Consider the following 17,840-nt stretch of genomic DNA (forward strand, 5'->3'; position numbering starts at 1 on the left):
AGTCAAGAGTTACAGATATATTTGTGATTTATGTTGGTTGCAAACAATATGTTGAAATTCAAAAAAAATAATATGATGCATTTTGTAACCATTGCCCATGGTTACATAGGCTCCATTGAGTTCCACTGAGTATTTCTTAGTACTTAGGACTCTCGCCACAGAGGGCAATCTTGAGACATGACTCAATGGTATTTTTAAGTGAAGAAGCATTGTGAGAGTAGCCGCGTGTTACAAAGAGTGGGGTTTGCTACTGCTGCTGCTGTTTGTTTGTTTTGTTTTATGTGTAGTCCTTATATTGGGAAACCAAATGTTTTATGCTCAATTTTCAGGACTTTATTTTACTACCTTTTTGAGCTGTTATGGGATGGATCATGGATAATGGAATGGAGGGTCGCTGACCGAACGCTCCATCTCCTTCGATGTTGGACTTCTACATGGGCCTAAAGGACTAAGATCATCTAACCACTTTGCACCAACTTCAATTTATTATCTGAAGCTGTAGCCTGGAAAACAACACCTTTTGGACTCAAGCTGCTCACTTGGTGAGATCAGTCCTTTCTTCAGGCAGAGACTTAAACTCTGATTCAGACAAAAAGACAGTTCTTACTCAAAAGACTACACGAATATAACACTGGATGATACCTGTTTGTGTGTTTTGTAAATATTATGGGTGTAAATACATAGTTTGTGCATGCAGTACAAGGCTGTGGTTCCATTTTGTGCAAAGTTACAAGCTGCTGGATTAGAGTCCCCTTCAGATAAAGTAATTAGACCCTTTTTCAAAGAGTTTTGTTACAGAGTGGAGCCTGAACAGGGACCTAGCCAACGCTTTGTGTGTATTTACACCCAATTATAATTAGAATATACAGCTTGGTTGTCATATTGGTAATTTGGGATTTATTTTTATACAGTTATGGCAGAGTATATACAAGGTACAATGGGTGATCCTGAACCAGATCTAGATTTTACTGCAGGACCATTTTACTGCAGGACCACACGCAGAGAACCCACAGAACACCTTAGTGAACTAATGCAGACTTTCAGTCAAATGTATTTAGACGAACAGTAGACGAAGAGGCAGAAGAAGATGATGTAGGGCTAGTAGAAGGTATAGAAGAGGAAGAAAACTTACCCCCAGTAAACAAGTCAGCCACTGATATGCCTGATAGAATACAAGCATTAGAAGCTAATGTAACAACTTTAGAAACCAAACTAACTCAAGTGGAGGTTAAAGTAAATGAATGGTGTTCAGAAATAGGAGGTCGGGTCAAAGCAGCCCAGGATCAATGGCAGTATCTCCTGGAAAGGGAATGTAATAAAGTAAAGAGCTTGCCAGAGTTAAATATAAAAGATCTGGGACAGGAAATGGTCGACCATTTGAAGCGTAGAGATAGACAGATTGAGTCCAAGCTTCAAGTCCATGCCACTGCTACTTCTACACCAAAAGCAGGAAACTGGCCACAGCAGGTTAGCCATTGTGAGAATGTGTCTGTACTCCCAAGTAAACCACCTATTCGCATAGACTTTCCACGTTTCAGCGGACAAGGAGAAGAGCAAGATCCAGTATCCTACATCGAAAAATGTAAGGAATTCTTAGCTGTACGTCCATTGTCTGATTCTGAAATTCTTGCAACTCTAACATCATTATTAACTGGAACTGCAAAGGATTGGTGGTTGGCCGGAAAGAAAGCTGTAAAAACCTGGGCACAATTCAAAACATCTGTTTTGCGCTCTTTTCTTTCAGAAGACTACAAAGCTGAAGCAGAAAGAAGGATTTTAGAAAGAAAGCAAGGAATACATGAAAGCATTCAGGACTTTGCCGACCAATACAAAGCGTTATGTATTCGCTGGAAGAAAGGAATGACGGAAAGGGAAATACTACAAGGTATGCTTAGGAACTGTAATCCTAGGTTGGCCAGATTACTAAGAGGAAATGTTAAAAATGATAGAGACTCTGATAGAGTGAGACCTTAGCCAAGCTAAAATGTACTGGTCACAAGCCAATGCTGAGGATAATTGCAAGAAGAAACAGGGCCCAGTAAAGGCACCCAACCAATATGCTACAGTAAAACCTCAGCAGAAAAATATCTGGCCTACCTTCATTTCCCTACCTCTTCTGATAAAATCCCATTATACTCAGGCAATTGTAGACACGGGTAGTACACATTCTCTGAATCAAGAATCATGGTGGAAAAAGCTAAAAGATCCATCAGAAGTTTGGAAACCTTGCGAAGGACAAACCTTCAAACTAGCCAATGGACAAACTCAGAGAGCTTTGGGTACCACTGAATGGGAATGCAGGCTGAAGGGGCAAACCTAACAACTGCCATTATATATTTTATCTGATGCTGATCTTGCTTTCCCTCCTTTTGGGCTTAGATTTTTAAATAAATACAGGGATGACCATTGATTTTAGTACCACTACCTGCAGTCTGCTTTCTGAAGACAGAAAAAGGCAAGCGTTCATGTTCTGTTCGATCACTCAGAAACACACACAGAGTTCAGGTTTATACTTGTGTATTGCTCAACCAATCCCTGCTGTATCACAAGAGACTCTAGGGCATATCCAGAGGCTGACATACTCAGCAGAGGTGTGTGACATGCTCAGACCCCAGTTGGAAGGTTTATTATATGATTGGCCAACTGTATGTACTGATGCCATTGGGCATACTGATGTCATCAAACATCATATTGTCACAACCGATGTGCTTCCTGTGAGAAAGAAGGCAAAACGAGTACCAGTGGTCAGGCAACAGATCATTGACCAGACTGTGGAGGAAATGTTGGAAAAAGGAATTATTCAGCCTTCTACATTCTTCATTACATGGTGCCACCATCTTCAGTACCCTCGACTTGCGAAGTGGATATTGGCAAGTAAGTGTTGATTCTCAGAGCATTTGTAAGACTGCATTCATCACAAGCAATGGGTTATATGAATTTTTGCGGTTGCATTTTGGATTAAAGAATTCTGCGGCTACATTCCAGCGGCTGATGGAAGTGCTACTTCGAGAGGTAAAGGGAAGAAACTGTTTTGTGTATATTGATGATGTCGTATTATATTCACCCACTGAAGAACAGCATCTGAAAGATCTCGCTGAAGTGTTCGCTTGCCTAGAAAAAGCTGGTTTAACTTTGAACCCACAGAAGTGTAACATCATGCAGAGAACTTTGACCTTCCTGGGTCATTTCCAGTGATGGGATTGCAACAGATCCAGACAAAGTAGGAGCAGTCTGTGAATTTCCAGTTCCAAAAAACATAAAAGAAGTTCAAAGATTTCTTGGCTTTGCTGGATGGTACCACTGATACATACCCCATCTATCCTTGATAACAGCTCCACTTCATTCTTTAAAATGCAAAGGGGTAAGATGGCATTGGAGTACTGAATGTCAAGAAGCATGTGTGAAAATCAAAGCAGCTTTGGCGTCAGCAGCAGTTCTCACATCTCCAGACTTCACCCAACAGTTCAAGGTTCGAACAGATGCAAGTGAAAATGGCATTGGGGCTGTTCTTGTCCAGGAAAAGGATGGTGAAGAGAGAGTAATAGCCTATGCTTCTAGGTTTTTCTTTGGAACAGAAAAGTCCTACTCTGTATCAGAGAAAGAGTGTCTGATGGTGGTATGGGCAGTTGAAAAATGGAGACCATATCTGGAAGGCACACACATCGAAGTAGTCACGATCATTCTGCCTTGACTTGGGTCTTTAACCACCCAAATCCGACGTCTAGATTCCCAAGGTGGACTATTTGATTGCAGAGTTTTGATTTTAAGGTCATCTGTAGAAAAGGCCAGTGTCACATAGCCCCTGATGCTTTGTCACGCAGCTATGTTGAGAACAGTGTTGGCCAAACTGCTCTGTGCAAGCGAATCCCCGTAACAGGTGACCTACCTGTGGATTGGACCGATATTACTGACGCTCAACAAAATGATCTTGAAGTAACAGAGTTAATGAAGGAAGCAGAATCTCAAGCTGTGGATATAGATCATATCCACTATTCTGTGCAAAATGGGTACCCTACAACTAGTTATTCCCAGCAAACTGAGGAAGGCATTCCTTGAATATGCACATGACAATCCATTGTGTGGACATTTAGGGAGATTTAAGACACTTTTAAGACTTCTTGAAATAGCGTATTGGCCCACCATATGCAAAGATGTCTGGAACCACTGCAAAGAGTGCCTTACTTGTCAAAAGTACAAGCCCAGAGTGACAAAATTACCTGGTCATCTTCAGTCTTCTCCTGTGATGGAGCCCGGTTACATGCTTGGCGTTGATATTATGGGTCCTTTCCCAAAAAGCCCTAAACAGAATTAGTATTTGTTGGTAATCATTGACTACTGCAGTAAATGGATCGAAATATTCCCTGTAAGAACGGCAAGGGCACCTCAAATCACCCAAATTTGATCAAGGATATTTTCACAAGATGGGGAACTCCTGCATACTTGGTTTCTGATCGAGGGGCACTTCCCATCTTTTGCATGAAGTCTGTAAGCAATGGGGTGTTATCCAGAAGTTGACAACAGCCTACCATCCTCAGACCAATCTGACAGAACGTGCAAACAGAACCTTGAAGCTCATGATATCATCCTATGTACAAGACCACCATAAAGACTGGGATAAATGGATTGCTGAATTCAGATTTGCTGTCAATACTGCATGGCAAGAAATTACAGGGTTCACGCCAGCCGAAGTAGCTTTGGGCAGAAAGTTGAAAGGGCCAGCAGAGCGATTATTTCATCAGGCAGTCAGCCCAGAACATGATGCCTATACTACCTTGGCTAGACACGAGAATCTTATCCAACAAGTACGTGAAAATGTAGAGAAGGTACAGTATAAACAAGCCCGCTACTATAACATCAGGTGAAGACAGGACAGTTTTAAAGAGGGTGATCTGGTATGGATCAGGGTTCATCCATTGTCAAAAGCTGAAGAAAACTTTTGTGCTAAGTTAGCACTGAAATGGAAGGGACCTGCAAGAATCGTAAAGCGCCTGGGTGAGGTGAATTACAAAGTTGCCATGGTTAATGACCCGGATCGTTCTGATAATTTCCAAGTTGTGAACTTGAAAAAATTCTATGGGGACACTCTTCTTTCTGAAGGGGAGAGTGCGTAACCATTGCCAATGGTTACATAGGCTCCATTGAGTTCCATTGAGTATTTCTTAGTACTTACAACTCTCACCACAGAGGGCAACCTTGAGACATGACTCAATGGTATTTTTAAGTGAAGAAGTGGGGCATTGTGAGAGTAACCGCGTGTTACAAACAGTGGGGTTTGCTACTGCTGCTGCTGTTTGTTTGTTTGTTAATTAGACCCTTTTTCAAAGAGTTCACAAGCTGTACACAAAGGCATTTTAGCCACAGAGTATATGTAGTTGCCTCATAAAATGTCAGGGCTCAACCCATCAAAGACTTAGACACAAGTGATTGACGTTGCTATAAACAGTTTTATTTAACAGCAATTGCAAAAGTTGTGCTGCTACATAGTCATATTCTATAACCACAGCAGAATCCAGCAGGTTTATTCTTCTTTGGCCTGAGGAAGAGAGAAAACATTTGTTAACTCTGATGTTTTGGTCCATACAAAGAACACAAGCAACATATATTTGATTTTTTTGTGGACTTTAAGAGGATTTGATGGAGAGTTAAATATTTCCATGTGCCATAATGAATAAAATACTTTCTCCACCGACCTTTCCAGCATCACGGCTCTTGGCTCTGAGCTTGTTGACCTGAGACTCAGCAATGTCAGCGCGCTCCTCAGCCTCCTCCAGGTCATGCTGCACCTTCCTGAGCTTGGACAGGTGGACATTGGCTTGTTCCTCCTAAATGTGCAATTATAGAATGTTTGCAATGTTATTATGATATTTTTTGATGTGATACTCTAAATGATTTACCAAAGCCATTACGTCCTGTTCTAACATGCTTGACCCACCGCTTCCTCAGCTTGTCTCTTGTAAGCTTTGACCTTCAGCTGCAGCTTGTCAACCAGATCCTGTAGCCTGTTGATGTTCTTCTTGTCCTCCTCAGTCTACAAATCACATATATTATTTTATTTAGTTTATATTTTGGTGTGAACATTACCATCATGTTTTGACATGGATGGAATTTATACATACTTGGTAGGTGAGTTCCTTCACTCTTCTCTCATATTTGCGGACACCCTTAACAGCATCAGCTCCCCTTCTCTGTTCAGCTTCAACTTCAGCCTCCAGCTCACGCACCTGGAAGAGTTCACACATGAAAAAATCTTTAAAGTGTCTATAGTGAAACTTGCATCAGTGGCAATGATTCCAGTGGAAATTACCCCCTCTTTGAATTTCAGATACTGTGTTGAGTGTCCAGTAAACATTAGCTTTCGAGTATGACTTACCCTAGACTCCAATTTCTGGAGTTGTTTCTTTCCTCCTTTCATGGCCAGATTCTCAGCCTCATCCAGGCGGTGCTGCAGGTCCTTGACTGTGACCTCAAGGTTCTTCTTCATCCTCTCCAGGTGAGCGCTGGTGTCCTGCTCCTTTTTGAGCTCTTCTGCCATCATGGCAGCCTAAGAAGTCAAACTAGTTTTTGAGATCTACGTTTTGGAGTACATCATAAAACTAATACAACTGAAGACTACCTTAAAATCCCATGGCTGTAACATACTAAGATTTATTATTCAGTAACTACAGGGCCTTCAATGCAGACTGGCTGAGCTATTCTTAGGTGATAGACATGTGCAATAAAACTTTGGGCCATCTGGTGGGCCCTGGCTTTTTAAGGGGTTAATTAAGTCAAGCACTCACATCAGTGATTGCTTTCTTGGCCTTCTCCTCTGCATTTCTTGCTTCCTGCACAGTGTCATCAACCTCACTTTGAATTTGAACAAGGTCAGCCTCAAGCTTCTTCTTGGTGTTCAGCAGACTTGTGTTCTGTGAGAAATAATGTAAGTCATTACTAATGATCTTGATTAGATATGTTAATTTCTTAGTTTTATAAAAAGCCACAGTTTTTAGTACCTGAGAGTGCAGCAGTCCAACACGCTCAGTGGCATCCACCAGCTCTTGCTCGGCCACCTTGCGACCTCTCTCTGTCTGCTCCAGAGCAGCTCTGAGCTCTTCAATCTCTGCCAACATCAGAGTGTTCCTGCGCTCCACCATGGCCACCTGTTCCTTCATGTCTTCTTGTCCTCTCAGAGCATCATCAAGGTGCAGTTGGGCATCCTATGTATCAGAAAACAATAGAATTTGCAGTGTTTATCAACATACTGTATTGAGTTCTACTGAGAACCCCATTCACATATATGAGTTCACCTTGGAAGCATACTATCAACTAAAACTACATTGTGACAAATCACCAAAAATAGCATATCTGCTATCATAGTGCATAGGACATTGCGTTTCAGACATGAGCCATGATAGTTTCTTGAAACCTATGTATTAAAGTTTAATATGGACAGTTAGTGGATTATATAGGGCTCATCAAACAAAGGTTCTCTGAACTATGTCTGAAAAGGGCTTTTACCTTGAGTTGTCCCTGCACATTTCTCAGTTGTTTCTGAGCCTCGGCAGCCTGCCTATTGGCATGGCTCAGCTGAATCTCCATCTCATTGAGATCTCCCTCCATCTTCTTCTTAATCCTCAGAGCATCATTCCTGCTCCTGACCTCAGAGTCCAGAGTGCTTTGCATGGACTCAGTTACCCTCTGGCTGTTCCTCTTGATCTGCTCAATTTCCTCATCCTTCTCTGCAAGCTTCCTGTCAATCTCACTCTTGACCTGGTTGAGCTCAAGCTGGACACGAAGAATCTTGGACTCCTCATGTTCTAGAGTGCCCTGTAAGAGAATTATGCTCAGTTTTCATAGATAAAATGAAGATTCATTATTACATTTTCATTATTAAAAATGTTAACATAAGAACTGCACTGATTAAACTGCAGAATCTTATCATTCTATTTTACCTCAGCCTCTTCCAGGGCAGTCTGAATCTCTGCCTTCTCAGTCTCTACTGCCTTCTTGGCCTTCTCCAGCTCATGAATGCTCTTTCCAGTCTCACCAATCTGTTCAGTCAGGTCTGAGATCTCCTCTGCACCAATGGCAAAACACAGTGTAAACATTAATTAATCTAAGTTGAATACTAAATACACACACACACGTCATCTAAACTGCTTATCCTTCTGGGTCACGGTGGGGTGCTGGAGCCGATCCCAGCTGTTGCCAGTCCATTGCAGGGCGAATACTAAATATTTTAATTAATTAATTACTTTTAAATATCACCGCTGGGATAGGCTCCAGCGCCCCTCGCAACCCGGAAGGATAATCGGTTTAGAAAATGTGTGTGTGTCTGTGTGTGTGTGTGTGCGTATCACAGGAGCATTTTAACATACGTTGCAGATTCTTGTTTTCTCTCTTGAGGGTCTCCAGCTGGTCAAGAGCTTCCTCATAGGAGTTCTTCATCTTGAAGAGCTCGGTGCTGAGAGCACGAGCCTCCTTCTGGGCTCCCTCCAGCTCTGCCTGGCCTTCCTCATACTTCTGCTTCCATTCTGCCAGCACCTTTGGTAGATATGCAGTCCTCATTTCATAAAGGCTAATGTTCAGGCAATATGAATAGGCTATGCATCACTAAATTACTCAGACAGTTTACCTTGTCAAAGTTCCTCTGCTTCTTGTCAAGGTTGGCAGCCAAGGCATTGGCTCTCTCCACATCAATCATGAGGTCCTCTACCTCACCCTGGAGTCTCTGCTTGGTCTTTTCCAAAGAGGCACACTTGGAGTTTACAGCCTCAATTTGTTCCTCAGCCTCCTGCAGACGCTGTGCCAACTTTTTCCTGTTAAAAATTACATTTCATTTCAGACTCGATTTTGTATTCATTTTAGTGTTGTGAATATCTAGTGTCAATCATGATAGCCTCCTTTGCCCCTACTTTGCCTCCTCAAGCTCCTCAGTGCGCTGGATGGCATCAGTTTCATATTTAGACCTCCACTGTGCAACCTCGCTGTTGGCCTTGGACATTGAACGTTGAAGCTCAGCCTTTGCTTCCTGCTCCTCTTCAAACTGCTCCCTGAGAAGGTCACAGTCATGACGGGCAGACTGCAAACCATGGGCCAGGGCGTTCTTTGCCTGTGAAGCACAAAGGACAATGTCTCTTTGAGCCATTAATTAATTTGAGATATCAGTTTTTGTCTTCTTTTTAATGAGGTATCATTTCATGATGTTGTTACCTTAACTTCCTCTTCAATCTGTCTCTTCAGTTCATCAATTTGTTGAGTGAAAGCCTGTTTGCCTCTGGTCAGCTGAGAAATCAAAGACTCCTTCTCTTCCAGCTGGCGTCCAAACTCACCTGCACAGCGTTGAAAATATATGATTTTCAGTTATTTTCATAAAAACTATAAACATTATATGTTACGTAGTAATCTGGGTATATAGAACTTCAAATTGAGTGACTATGGCAGGTATGGCAATAAATGCTAATGTACCATGACATGTATGTCACTGAATGTTCAGTTACCATTCTCAGTCTGGAGCCTGGCCTTCTGAGCACTGAGGTCATTGATTTGGCGCAGATTCTCATCATTTTTAGTCTTGATTTCACTGAGTTGATCCTCAAGGGTTCTGCACATTTTCTCAAGATTTGCCTGTCAATTCAAAAATTATTCCTATTTTAATGCCACTCTCAGAATATAACCATATGTGCTCAATTTTTACCCGGTTTTCTCCCCAATTTAGTCTTTGCCAATTCCACCCGCTAGTTAGGACTCCCCCAATCACACACGACGCTATCAACGCTAGGAGGGCGAGGCTAACACAGGCTTCCTCCGAGATCTGTGAAACCAGCCACCGCATCTTTTCGAACTGCCGCTCACGCAACGTCTTTGGACAGCCGAACGCGCTCGGAGGAAAGCGCCAACCGCCAGATCTGTTACGTCAGCTAACAGACGCCTGCGCTGACTAGCATCGCGCTTAGTGAGTGATGGGGGGAGAAAGGCAGCCATCCCTTACAATTGTGCTCTCTCGGACTCCCGGCTACGGATGGCTGTAGCATCACCAGGGATCGAACTCGCGATCTCCTGATGATAGGGCCAACGCTTAGACGGTTGCGCGACTCGGGAGCCCGTCATCTGTGCTTTTTACTGTTATTCATTCATTTAGTGGTTTTCAATGCTCAACACAGACCTTGGCTTTAGCAACAGCCTCCATGTTGCTGGAGAGGTCATCAATCTCCATTTTGTATTCACTCTTTTCTTTCTCAAGCTTCTGCTTGACACGCTGGAGGTTGTCGATTTGTTCTCCAAGCTCAGCCACACTGTCTGCCTGCTTCTTGCGCAGGGCAGCAGCAGTTGCTTCATGCTGTAGGGTGGCCTCTTCAAGATCGCGACGCAGCTTCTGGAACTCAGCCTCACGCTTCTTGTTCATCTCAATCTGAGCAGCAGTTGCTCCTCCAGCCTCCTCAAGCCTCTCACTGATCTCCTCGAGTTCTCTGGAGAGATCAGCTCTCTGCTTCTCAACCTTGGCACGAGCAGCACGCTCAGCCTCAATCTCTTCCTCTAGCTCCTCTATACGGGCCTATAAAGCAACCCACAAATGTTATTTGTTAGACTAAAAATGTTATAAATTGGTTAAAAAAAATCTCTCTCAGTTGTCATTATCACAAAAAGAATGCATTATTACCTGAAGTTCTTTGATCTTCTTCTGAAGCTGAGCACCCAGAGATTGCTCATCCTCAATCTTGCTAAGAAACTGGCTTATTTCAAAGTCTTTCCTGAGAGAATTTAACAGAAACATTGTTATACAATATATAGAAATATTTTTATGGTAAGTTAGAAAAAAGAAAATTATTTCTTACTTATTCTTACTCTTAAATACATAATGTATTAAACATTTTAAATAATGTTAAATAAATTTTAATAACCAGGATGGAGTTGTTTTATAATTTGCATTTCGTATTACTTTTTTAGCTTCTCCTCAGATTGCTGTTTGTCATTCTCCAGGTCCATGATGGATTCTTGAGCCAGTTTCAGGTCACCCTCAAGCTTTCTCTTGGCTCTCTCCAGGTCCATACGGAGCTTCTTCTCTTGCTCAAGAGAGCCCTCCAGCTGTACAAACACAATATTTGCTTAGCATTAAACAGAATTAACTTGTGAGTAATCCAGTTTGATGACTGTGTCATGTAACTCACATCATCCACTTGTTGCTCAAGCTTAGTTTTAGATTTCGTCAGAGTGTTGACTTTGTCCTCCTCTGCCTGGAGATCGTCGAGAGTTTGCTGGTGTGCCTCTTGGAGGGCTTTCTTCTCCTTTGTGAGTTTAGCAATGCTCTCATCTTGAGCTGCCATCTCCTCAGTGAGGTTCTTGACCTACAATTTTTGAATTCATGCATTGTTAGAAAATGATTTAAAGTGAAATCAGATTTGAGAACAGTTTATTTCTTTGCCATCTAGTAAACAGCACTGACCTTGTTTTCAGTGGCATGTTTCTCCTTCTCCACTTTAGCCAAGGTAAGCTCCAAGTCATCAATGTCCTTCTTGAGCTCAGAGCACTCATCCTCCAGTTTCCTCTTCTTGGCAGTGAGTTCAGCATTGATTTCTTCTTCATCCTCCAGTCTCTCAGTTGTCTCTTTGAGTTTAGCTTCAAGCTGAATTTTGCTCTTTATCAGACCCTCACATCTCTCCTCAGCATCTGAAAGATTTTCAGCTTCCTATTTACAGCAAAATAATCAATGAAAAAGAAATTGTTATCTATAAAGCGGATTGAAAACTTGAATAATCATGCTTGGACAATTTATAATTTTAATAGGTCTTTTAGAAAAAAATACTTACAGATGCAACTTGAAGCTGCAGGTCATTCTTCTCCTGCAGCAGAGACACCATCTTCTCCTCAAGCTCCTTCTTTTTGGCCTCAGCTTTGGCCAAGTCTTCCTTGCATTTGGCAAAGTCCTCTTTCATGGTGGCCAGCTCCTTCTCAGTCTCAGCACTCTTCAGGAGAGGCTTGATCTTGTAGTACACCTTCATCCATGGCCAGTGTTTGACATTCATGAATGAGCGGATGTTGTACTGGATGGTATAAATGGACTCCCTGGGTAATAAAAACACTTCATTCTGCCACTGTTCTACTGACTGTTGAAGGTAGAGACCACCATGTGAAACGGCATGTATTGTGTTAGAACGTCTACTGACATTCAGTTAACTTTCACATTTTCTGTTAAATGTCAAGAAACATGTACAATAACAGTCACTGGTACTGTTCAGATCACAGGTGTCTTTTTAAAATACCTCCTCTCCATCATCTTTACAAACTCTCTTCTCATGAGGTAACCACGGCAAACAGCCTGAGTCATTGTAACCAGAGCAGCCAGTTTCTCATCTCGCATCTCTTCAAGAGTACCCAGCAGGCCAGCTTTGAAGAACACCTGAATTGAAGAGAAAGGAATTACTACACTAAGCCCTCCACTAGATATTGTACGCTGAGTCTTTTAACTTTTTTTGGATGAAAATTCACCTTAGTGTGTCCAAATCTATACTGGTCATGGTCAATATCAATGGATCCTAGAAGCTTCTCACAGGCCTTCTTGTTGTCAATAAACTGGCCCTCAGGGATGACACTGGCATTCAGCACTTTGTATCTGTAAAAAAGCAGGTTTTAGCTCTTTTTTATAAGAAATGAAAGCAACAGCCTTACAGTTTTTTTTCACAGATTTATTTACCTTTGTTTGAAGTCCCCATAGAGGATTCTGCTGGGGAAACCTTTTCTGCAGATTCTGATACCCTCCAGCACACCGTTACACCTCAGCTGGTGGATAACCAGGAAGTTCTCCATGAGACCTATAAAAAACAATTTCAGTAAGCATTCATAAATATTCCAGAATACGATATGAAATGAAACTTCCCTCTCAGTTCAGCTTTAAGTGTTGATCTTTACCTGGAGTTTTAGACTCGTTGGGAATTAGGCAGCGCACAAAGTGGGGATGAGTGCTCCTCAAGTTGGTCATAAGCTTGCCCAAGTTTTCCTGTAGAGTGGACACATTATTGGCATTCATTTTCTCATTGGTGAAGCTGATGCACATCTGCTCCAATGGCATTTGCATATTAAATAAAACTGCTTTTTTTGTGATGACCTGTAACTATAACGTACCCTAAACTGTGAGGACACAGTCTGCATTGAACCACCCTTCTTCTTGCCTCCCTTCTTGCCACCACCACTCTCTGAAAAAAATAGTTCAAAAAGCAAACCACATAATTTATCAGGCAACAAATATTTTAGTAAGTATGCTTCTGAATAAAATGAAATTACCTTCAACAACAGGTGGGTAGAGGGTAGCCAGCAGTTTAACTGAAGACTTCTGGTACAGCTGCACAACAGACTCGTTCAGTGGGTCCTTGTTCTTATCCAGCCAGCCAGCGATGTTGTAGTCCACAGTACCAGCATAATGAACCAGAGAAAAGTGGGCTTCAGCTTTGCCTTTGGCAGGCTTGGGCTTCTGGAAAGCATTGCACTTTCCAAGATGCTGATCGTAGAGCTTGTTCTTGAAGCTGGTGTCCGTTGCCTTGGGGAACATGCACTCTTCTTCAAGGATGGAGAAGATACCCATGGGCTGTTTGCAGACGAGACGTCATTGAAGAAAATGCATTTGCTTGCATGGAAATTAGATACAGTTTCACCTGTAAGAATGAATGTATATGTTCTACTTACTTTCTCAATGAGCTCAATGCAAGCAGCCAAGTCCATGCCGAAGTCAATGAACTCCCAAACAATGCCCTCCTTTTTGTATTCCTCTTGCTCCAGGACAAACATGTGGTGGTTGAAGAACTGCTGCAGTTTCTCATTGGTGAAGTTGATGCACAGCTGCTCCATGCTGTTGAACTAGAGAGAAATAAAATAAAATGAGTCAATGGTCAACCTCATTTCATCAAGTTTTGCTAGTGATGGGATTAGCAAAAATGTTACGTACATCAAAGATTTCAAATCCAGCGATGTCCAGCACACCAATGAAGAACTGTCTAGCTTGTTTTGTGTCCAGCATCTGGTTGATACGTATGACCATCCACAAGAACATTCTCTCATAGATGGATTTGGCTAAGGCACTCACGGCATTGTACACCTAAAAGAAGAGTAAATGTAAAATGTAATTTTAGTTTAGTATTGTATAATAGAATTTAAGACGTTATCCGTTGCGTATTCCTTTTTTGTAGTAAATATAAATATTACCTGGGGCACAGTCTGGCCCTTTGTCACAAACTCATTTCCGACCTTAACTCTAGGGTAGCATAAAGCCTTCAGCATATCAGCAGAGTTTAAGCCCAGAAGATAGGCAACTTTGTCAGCCTCTGTTAAAAGCAGCAAAATTACACACAGTCAGTACCTGTGTTCAGTTGATCACAATGACCGGGGCATTCATATGTTTTTTAACAAAAATACATAAATAAATAAATAAAGCGGAACAACAGCCTCACCTTCTGTGCCATCTGGCTCAGCCTGCTCCTCGCGCTGCTTCTGCTTGAACTTCATGTTACCATGATGGAGAACAGCTCCAGTAAATTTATAAATGCTGTTCTTCTCCTCAGGACTGAAGCCCAGAATGTCAATAGCCGTCTAAATCATGAAGATCAACATTAGCATCAAATTAAGTACAAATTTAGGAATTCTCATTTCAGTTCAACAGCCTCTTACATCTGTGGCAACCAACTCCTCCTTGTCATCGATGCTTGGCACTGTGATCTGACCCTGACTGCACATGGGGAAGTCATAAGGATTGGTGGTGATAAGAGTCATTTCTGTGAAACAAAAATTGCATTTTAAACTGAGAGGTTGGGTCAAACAAAGGGAAAATGAATACATTCTGAAAATGTTCATACCGATCAGCTCAGGTTTATGGTTGGTCATCATCTGGTAGAAGATGTGGTAGCCTCTCTCATCTGGAAGCTGGAATGTTACTCTAGACTTCTCCAGCAGATCTGTTTAGAAAATGTGCCCATGTTACCATCTTATTATCAAAATGCAACATGATAGAATTCCAAAAATAAATGCTATAATCAATCCTTATACTTACAAGTTTCAATGTCAGCACTAGCCAGTTTGCCAGAGGTGCCAAAGTGAATTCTAATAAATTTACCCTTTTTAAAAGAAAATAAATGTTTTTAGCATCATAAAGAATCTATACTGAAAATGTCTAAATACTTTATCAGTTTGCCAGTAGTGATTTAATTAAAGCAAATCTCAACAAACTTAATAGAACTGAACTTACGAAACGAGAGGAGTTGTCATTTCTCACAGTCTTGGCATTACCATATGCCTCAAGCAAAGGGTTGGCTGCAATGATCTGATCCTCAAGAGATCCCTGGAAACCAGAAAACTCTATTATAAGCCAGTGCATTTTTTTCAGTTTTTATTCAGGTAGAAGACTTTAAGCTTTTTCTTAGAAATGAGTTGTGTCAGTAATGTTCCTTTACTGAAGTAAGGCAGGATATTACAAACGGCTAATATTTTCGTCCCAAGCAAAACTGTGTCTACCTTTATACAAACTTTACTGGAATGTATTTGGAAACTGAAAATAAAAAGCAGCTCAGTTTATACCTGCATTTTGCCAGGAACCTCCTTTTTCTTCTCACCCTGCACTGCAACTGTGGCAAAGTACTGGATGACACGTTTAGTGTTCACAGTCTTTCCAGCACCAGATTCTCCACTGGTTTACACGAGATGATAAACAGATTAGTATTGCTCAAAAACAAAGCTGCTACTCATGCAATTACTTGTAAATTTTCATAGATACTTACGTAATCAGGACAGACTGGTTTTCCCTGTCTGTTAGATAAAAATATAGTAATGTGTCACATTCCTTATATGTTTAATTTGTTTTCTTTTCAGAGCTATCTTTATCAGAACTCTTTGTATGTTATACCTTACCAGTAAGCATGAACTGATAGGCATTGTCAGAGACAGAGAAAATGTGGGGTGGGGCCTCCATGCGCTTTTTGCCTCTGTAGGCAGCCACCACTTCTGCATCATACACTGGGAGCCACTTGTAGGGGTTCACGGTAGCGCAGAACAATCCAGAGTAGGTCTGAAGCAGATTGGAATACACGTTGTTAAGTTGTAAAATTACAGTTATAAAAAAACTGTCATCACAGGATTTCTTCACCTTGAAGCACTGCCATGTAAAAAATCAGCTGTTTTGGAACCAGCCTGTAGTCATGCTGTTCGTTATAACTTACGTAGATCATCCATGCTGCATAACGCTCTTTGAGGTTATATAGCACAGAGGCTTCATTGAGATGGGTCATCATGGCCATGTCTTCAATCTTGTCAAACTTTGGAGGATTCATGGGGCTGACATCATCCTCCTTAACTGTTCTCTCCTATTAGAGAATGACATAGTATATGTTTAGTTTAGATAGAAATTAGGAGCATTAACATCGGAATAAGTTACATTCCGGTATTAATTCTCACCTCCTTGGTGTTGAGCACTTCAACAGTGACTTTGCCACCATCTCGGCTCTTGATTGTAGCCTTAAGGTAAAGCTCTTTTTGATCAGCTACAAAGCAAGCAGTCTTTGCATCAAAAGGCCTGCTTTGAGCCTCAATTCTCTCCTTCTCAGGCTTACGGAGGTAGATGGCAGCTTTGCCATAAATGGCCATCTCAGCGTCCGTACTCATGGTGGCAGCTTACTGAACAGAAGAGGATTCAAAAATTACACATAACCTGACAAGTTCATTACATTCTGAAATGTACATTCCTGTCATGAACCTTTAATTTAAGTCCATATGTATGTCAAAAATAAATGATGGACAGCAAAATGCCTCAGATCTTTTTTGTTCTTGATGTCATATGAATTTTACATGCATTGCACTTTAAATACTTCAAAACTATATTAACTTAGTGTTAAACTACAATTACTCCTTATTCTAGACTTGAGTCTCAAAGTATTCCTATAATTACTTCATCATGTAGTCGTCAGTCTCCTCAGTATTACAAACATTGCATTACATATCTACACTGACAGAAAAAAGGTCCAGTTTTTTCAAGTACAAACAATGTAAATGTACCCTCAGCAGTCTCACAATCAAATTGTGTACATTAAATAAATTTTAAAGGTACACCTTTGTTCACTTTCCCTAAGAAAATGCCAATTTTTTGCTGTTTGGTTACATTTAAAAAAAAAAAAGAAAAGAAAACATAAAGCGAAGAGTCAAAACAGGGTACAGACTAAAACGGAACACGGAACAATATGTTCCCTGAATAAAGGTACTGAAGGTGTACCCTTTACCCTTCATAAAATCTAATATAGTGCCTGTCTTATTCCTAAAAGTAAATAATGGAAACACTAAGAGACATTTCACTCATGAATATAGTCTAATTAATATTAATAAAAGAAACCAAATATATCTTACATTTGTTTCCTGCCTGAGACCAGATGAAATTTCCACAGCCCTTGAAACGAAAGAATTTCATACAGTAACTCTAATTTCAAATTTATCATCCAAATAAATAAGCCCCAAAAGATTTCAGTGACAGGCAGTACAGACACTTACCACAGACTGGAACTTCTCAGGTCTCCTCTGCAGCCCTTGCAGCTGCCCTCACCCTTATATTGTGGACAATGTGCTCACTAAGCAAAATCCATTAAAGGCAAGCTCAGACTTCATGATTTATTTTAAATCTCAGCCATCCACAGTCACAAACAGAAGCAACAGCAGCATTATTGGATGGCAAGTGAATACTTTCCTAGTTAAATTAACATGTGTATTTAATATTCTGTTTAGTGTGATCTGTATGTAAGTAATTAAAATCTGTGTGTTTGGTATATGTACAGAAAATAACTGTTTTTGTTATTGCTTTAACTTCTTTGAGTATTATTAATAATGTTGATGTATTTTTA

The 17,840-nt window shown here is 41.0% G+C and overlaps 1 protein-coding gene across 1 annotated transcript; it reads right to left on the minus strand.

The window, feature by feature from the left end:
• Positions 1-5,424: 5,424 nt before the first annotated feature.
• LOC118802462 (myosin heavy chain, fast skeletal muscle-like) lies at positions 5,425-17,587 on the minus strand. Its single transcript, XM_036563016.1, has 41 exons — positions 17,494-17,587; positions 17,353-17,392; positions 16,411-16,629; positions 16,176-16,319; positions 15,868-16,024; positions 15,738-15,765; positions 15,538-15,646; positions 15,209-15,301; positions 15,014-15,077; positions 14,820-14,918; positions 14,635-14,738; positions 14,418-14,556; positions 14,173-14,291; positions 13,916-14,065; positions 13,657-13,827; positions 13,258-13,558; positions 13,099-13,169; positions 12,886-12,973; positions 12,671-12,788; positions 12,466-12,589; positions 12,240-12,376; positions 11,787-12,042; positions 11,423-11,665; positions 11,148-11,324; positions 10,919-11,064; positions 10,640-10,730; positions 10,145-10,534; positions 9,480-9,606; positions 9,193-9,311; positions 8,895-9,091; positions 8,615-8,798; positions 8,358-8,523; positions 7,932-8,056; positions 7,498-7,806; positions 6,993-7,196; positions 6,780-6,905; positions 6,371-6,541; positions 6,117-6,221; positions 5,933-6,028; positions 5,691-5,822; positions 5,425-5,533 (listed from the first exon to the last, which is right to left on the minus strand). The coding sequence occupies exons 3-41, from the start codon at positions 16,615-16,617 to the stop codon at positions 5,519-5,521; spliced, it is 5,802 nt and encodes a 1,933-aa protein (XP_036418909.1). The 5' UTR covers positions 16,618-16,629; positions 17,353-17,392; positions 17,494-17,587; the 3' UTR covers positions 5,425-5,518.
• Positions 17,588-17,840: the final 253 nt, after the last annotated feature.

The sequence above is a fragment of the Colossoma macropomum genome, unplaced genomic scaffold (assembly GCF_904425465.1).
Source record: "Colossoma macropomum unplaced genomic scaffold, Colossoma_macropomum, whole genome shotgun sequence".
Lineage (NCBI taxonomy): Eukaryota > Metazoa > Chordata > Actinopteri > Characiformes > Serrasalmidae > Colossoma > Colossoma macropomum.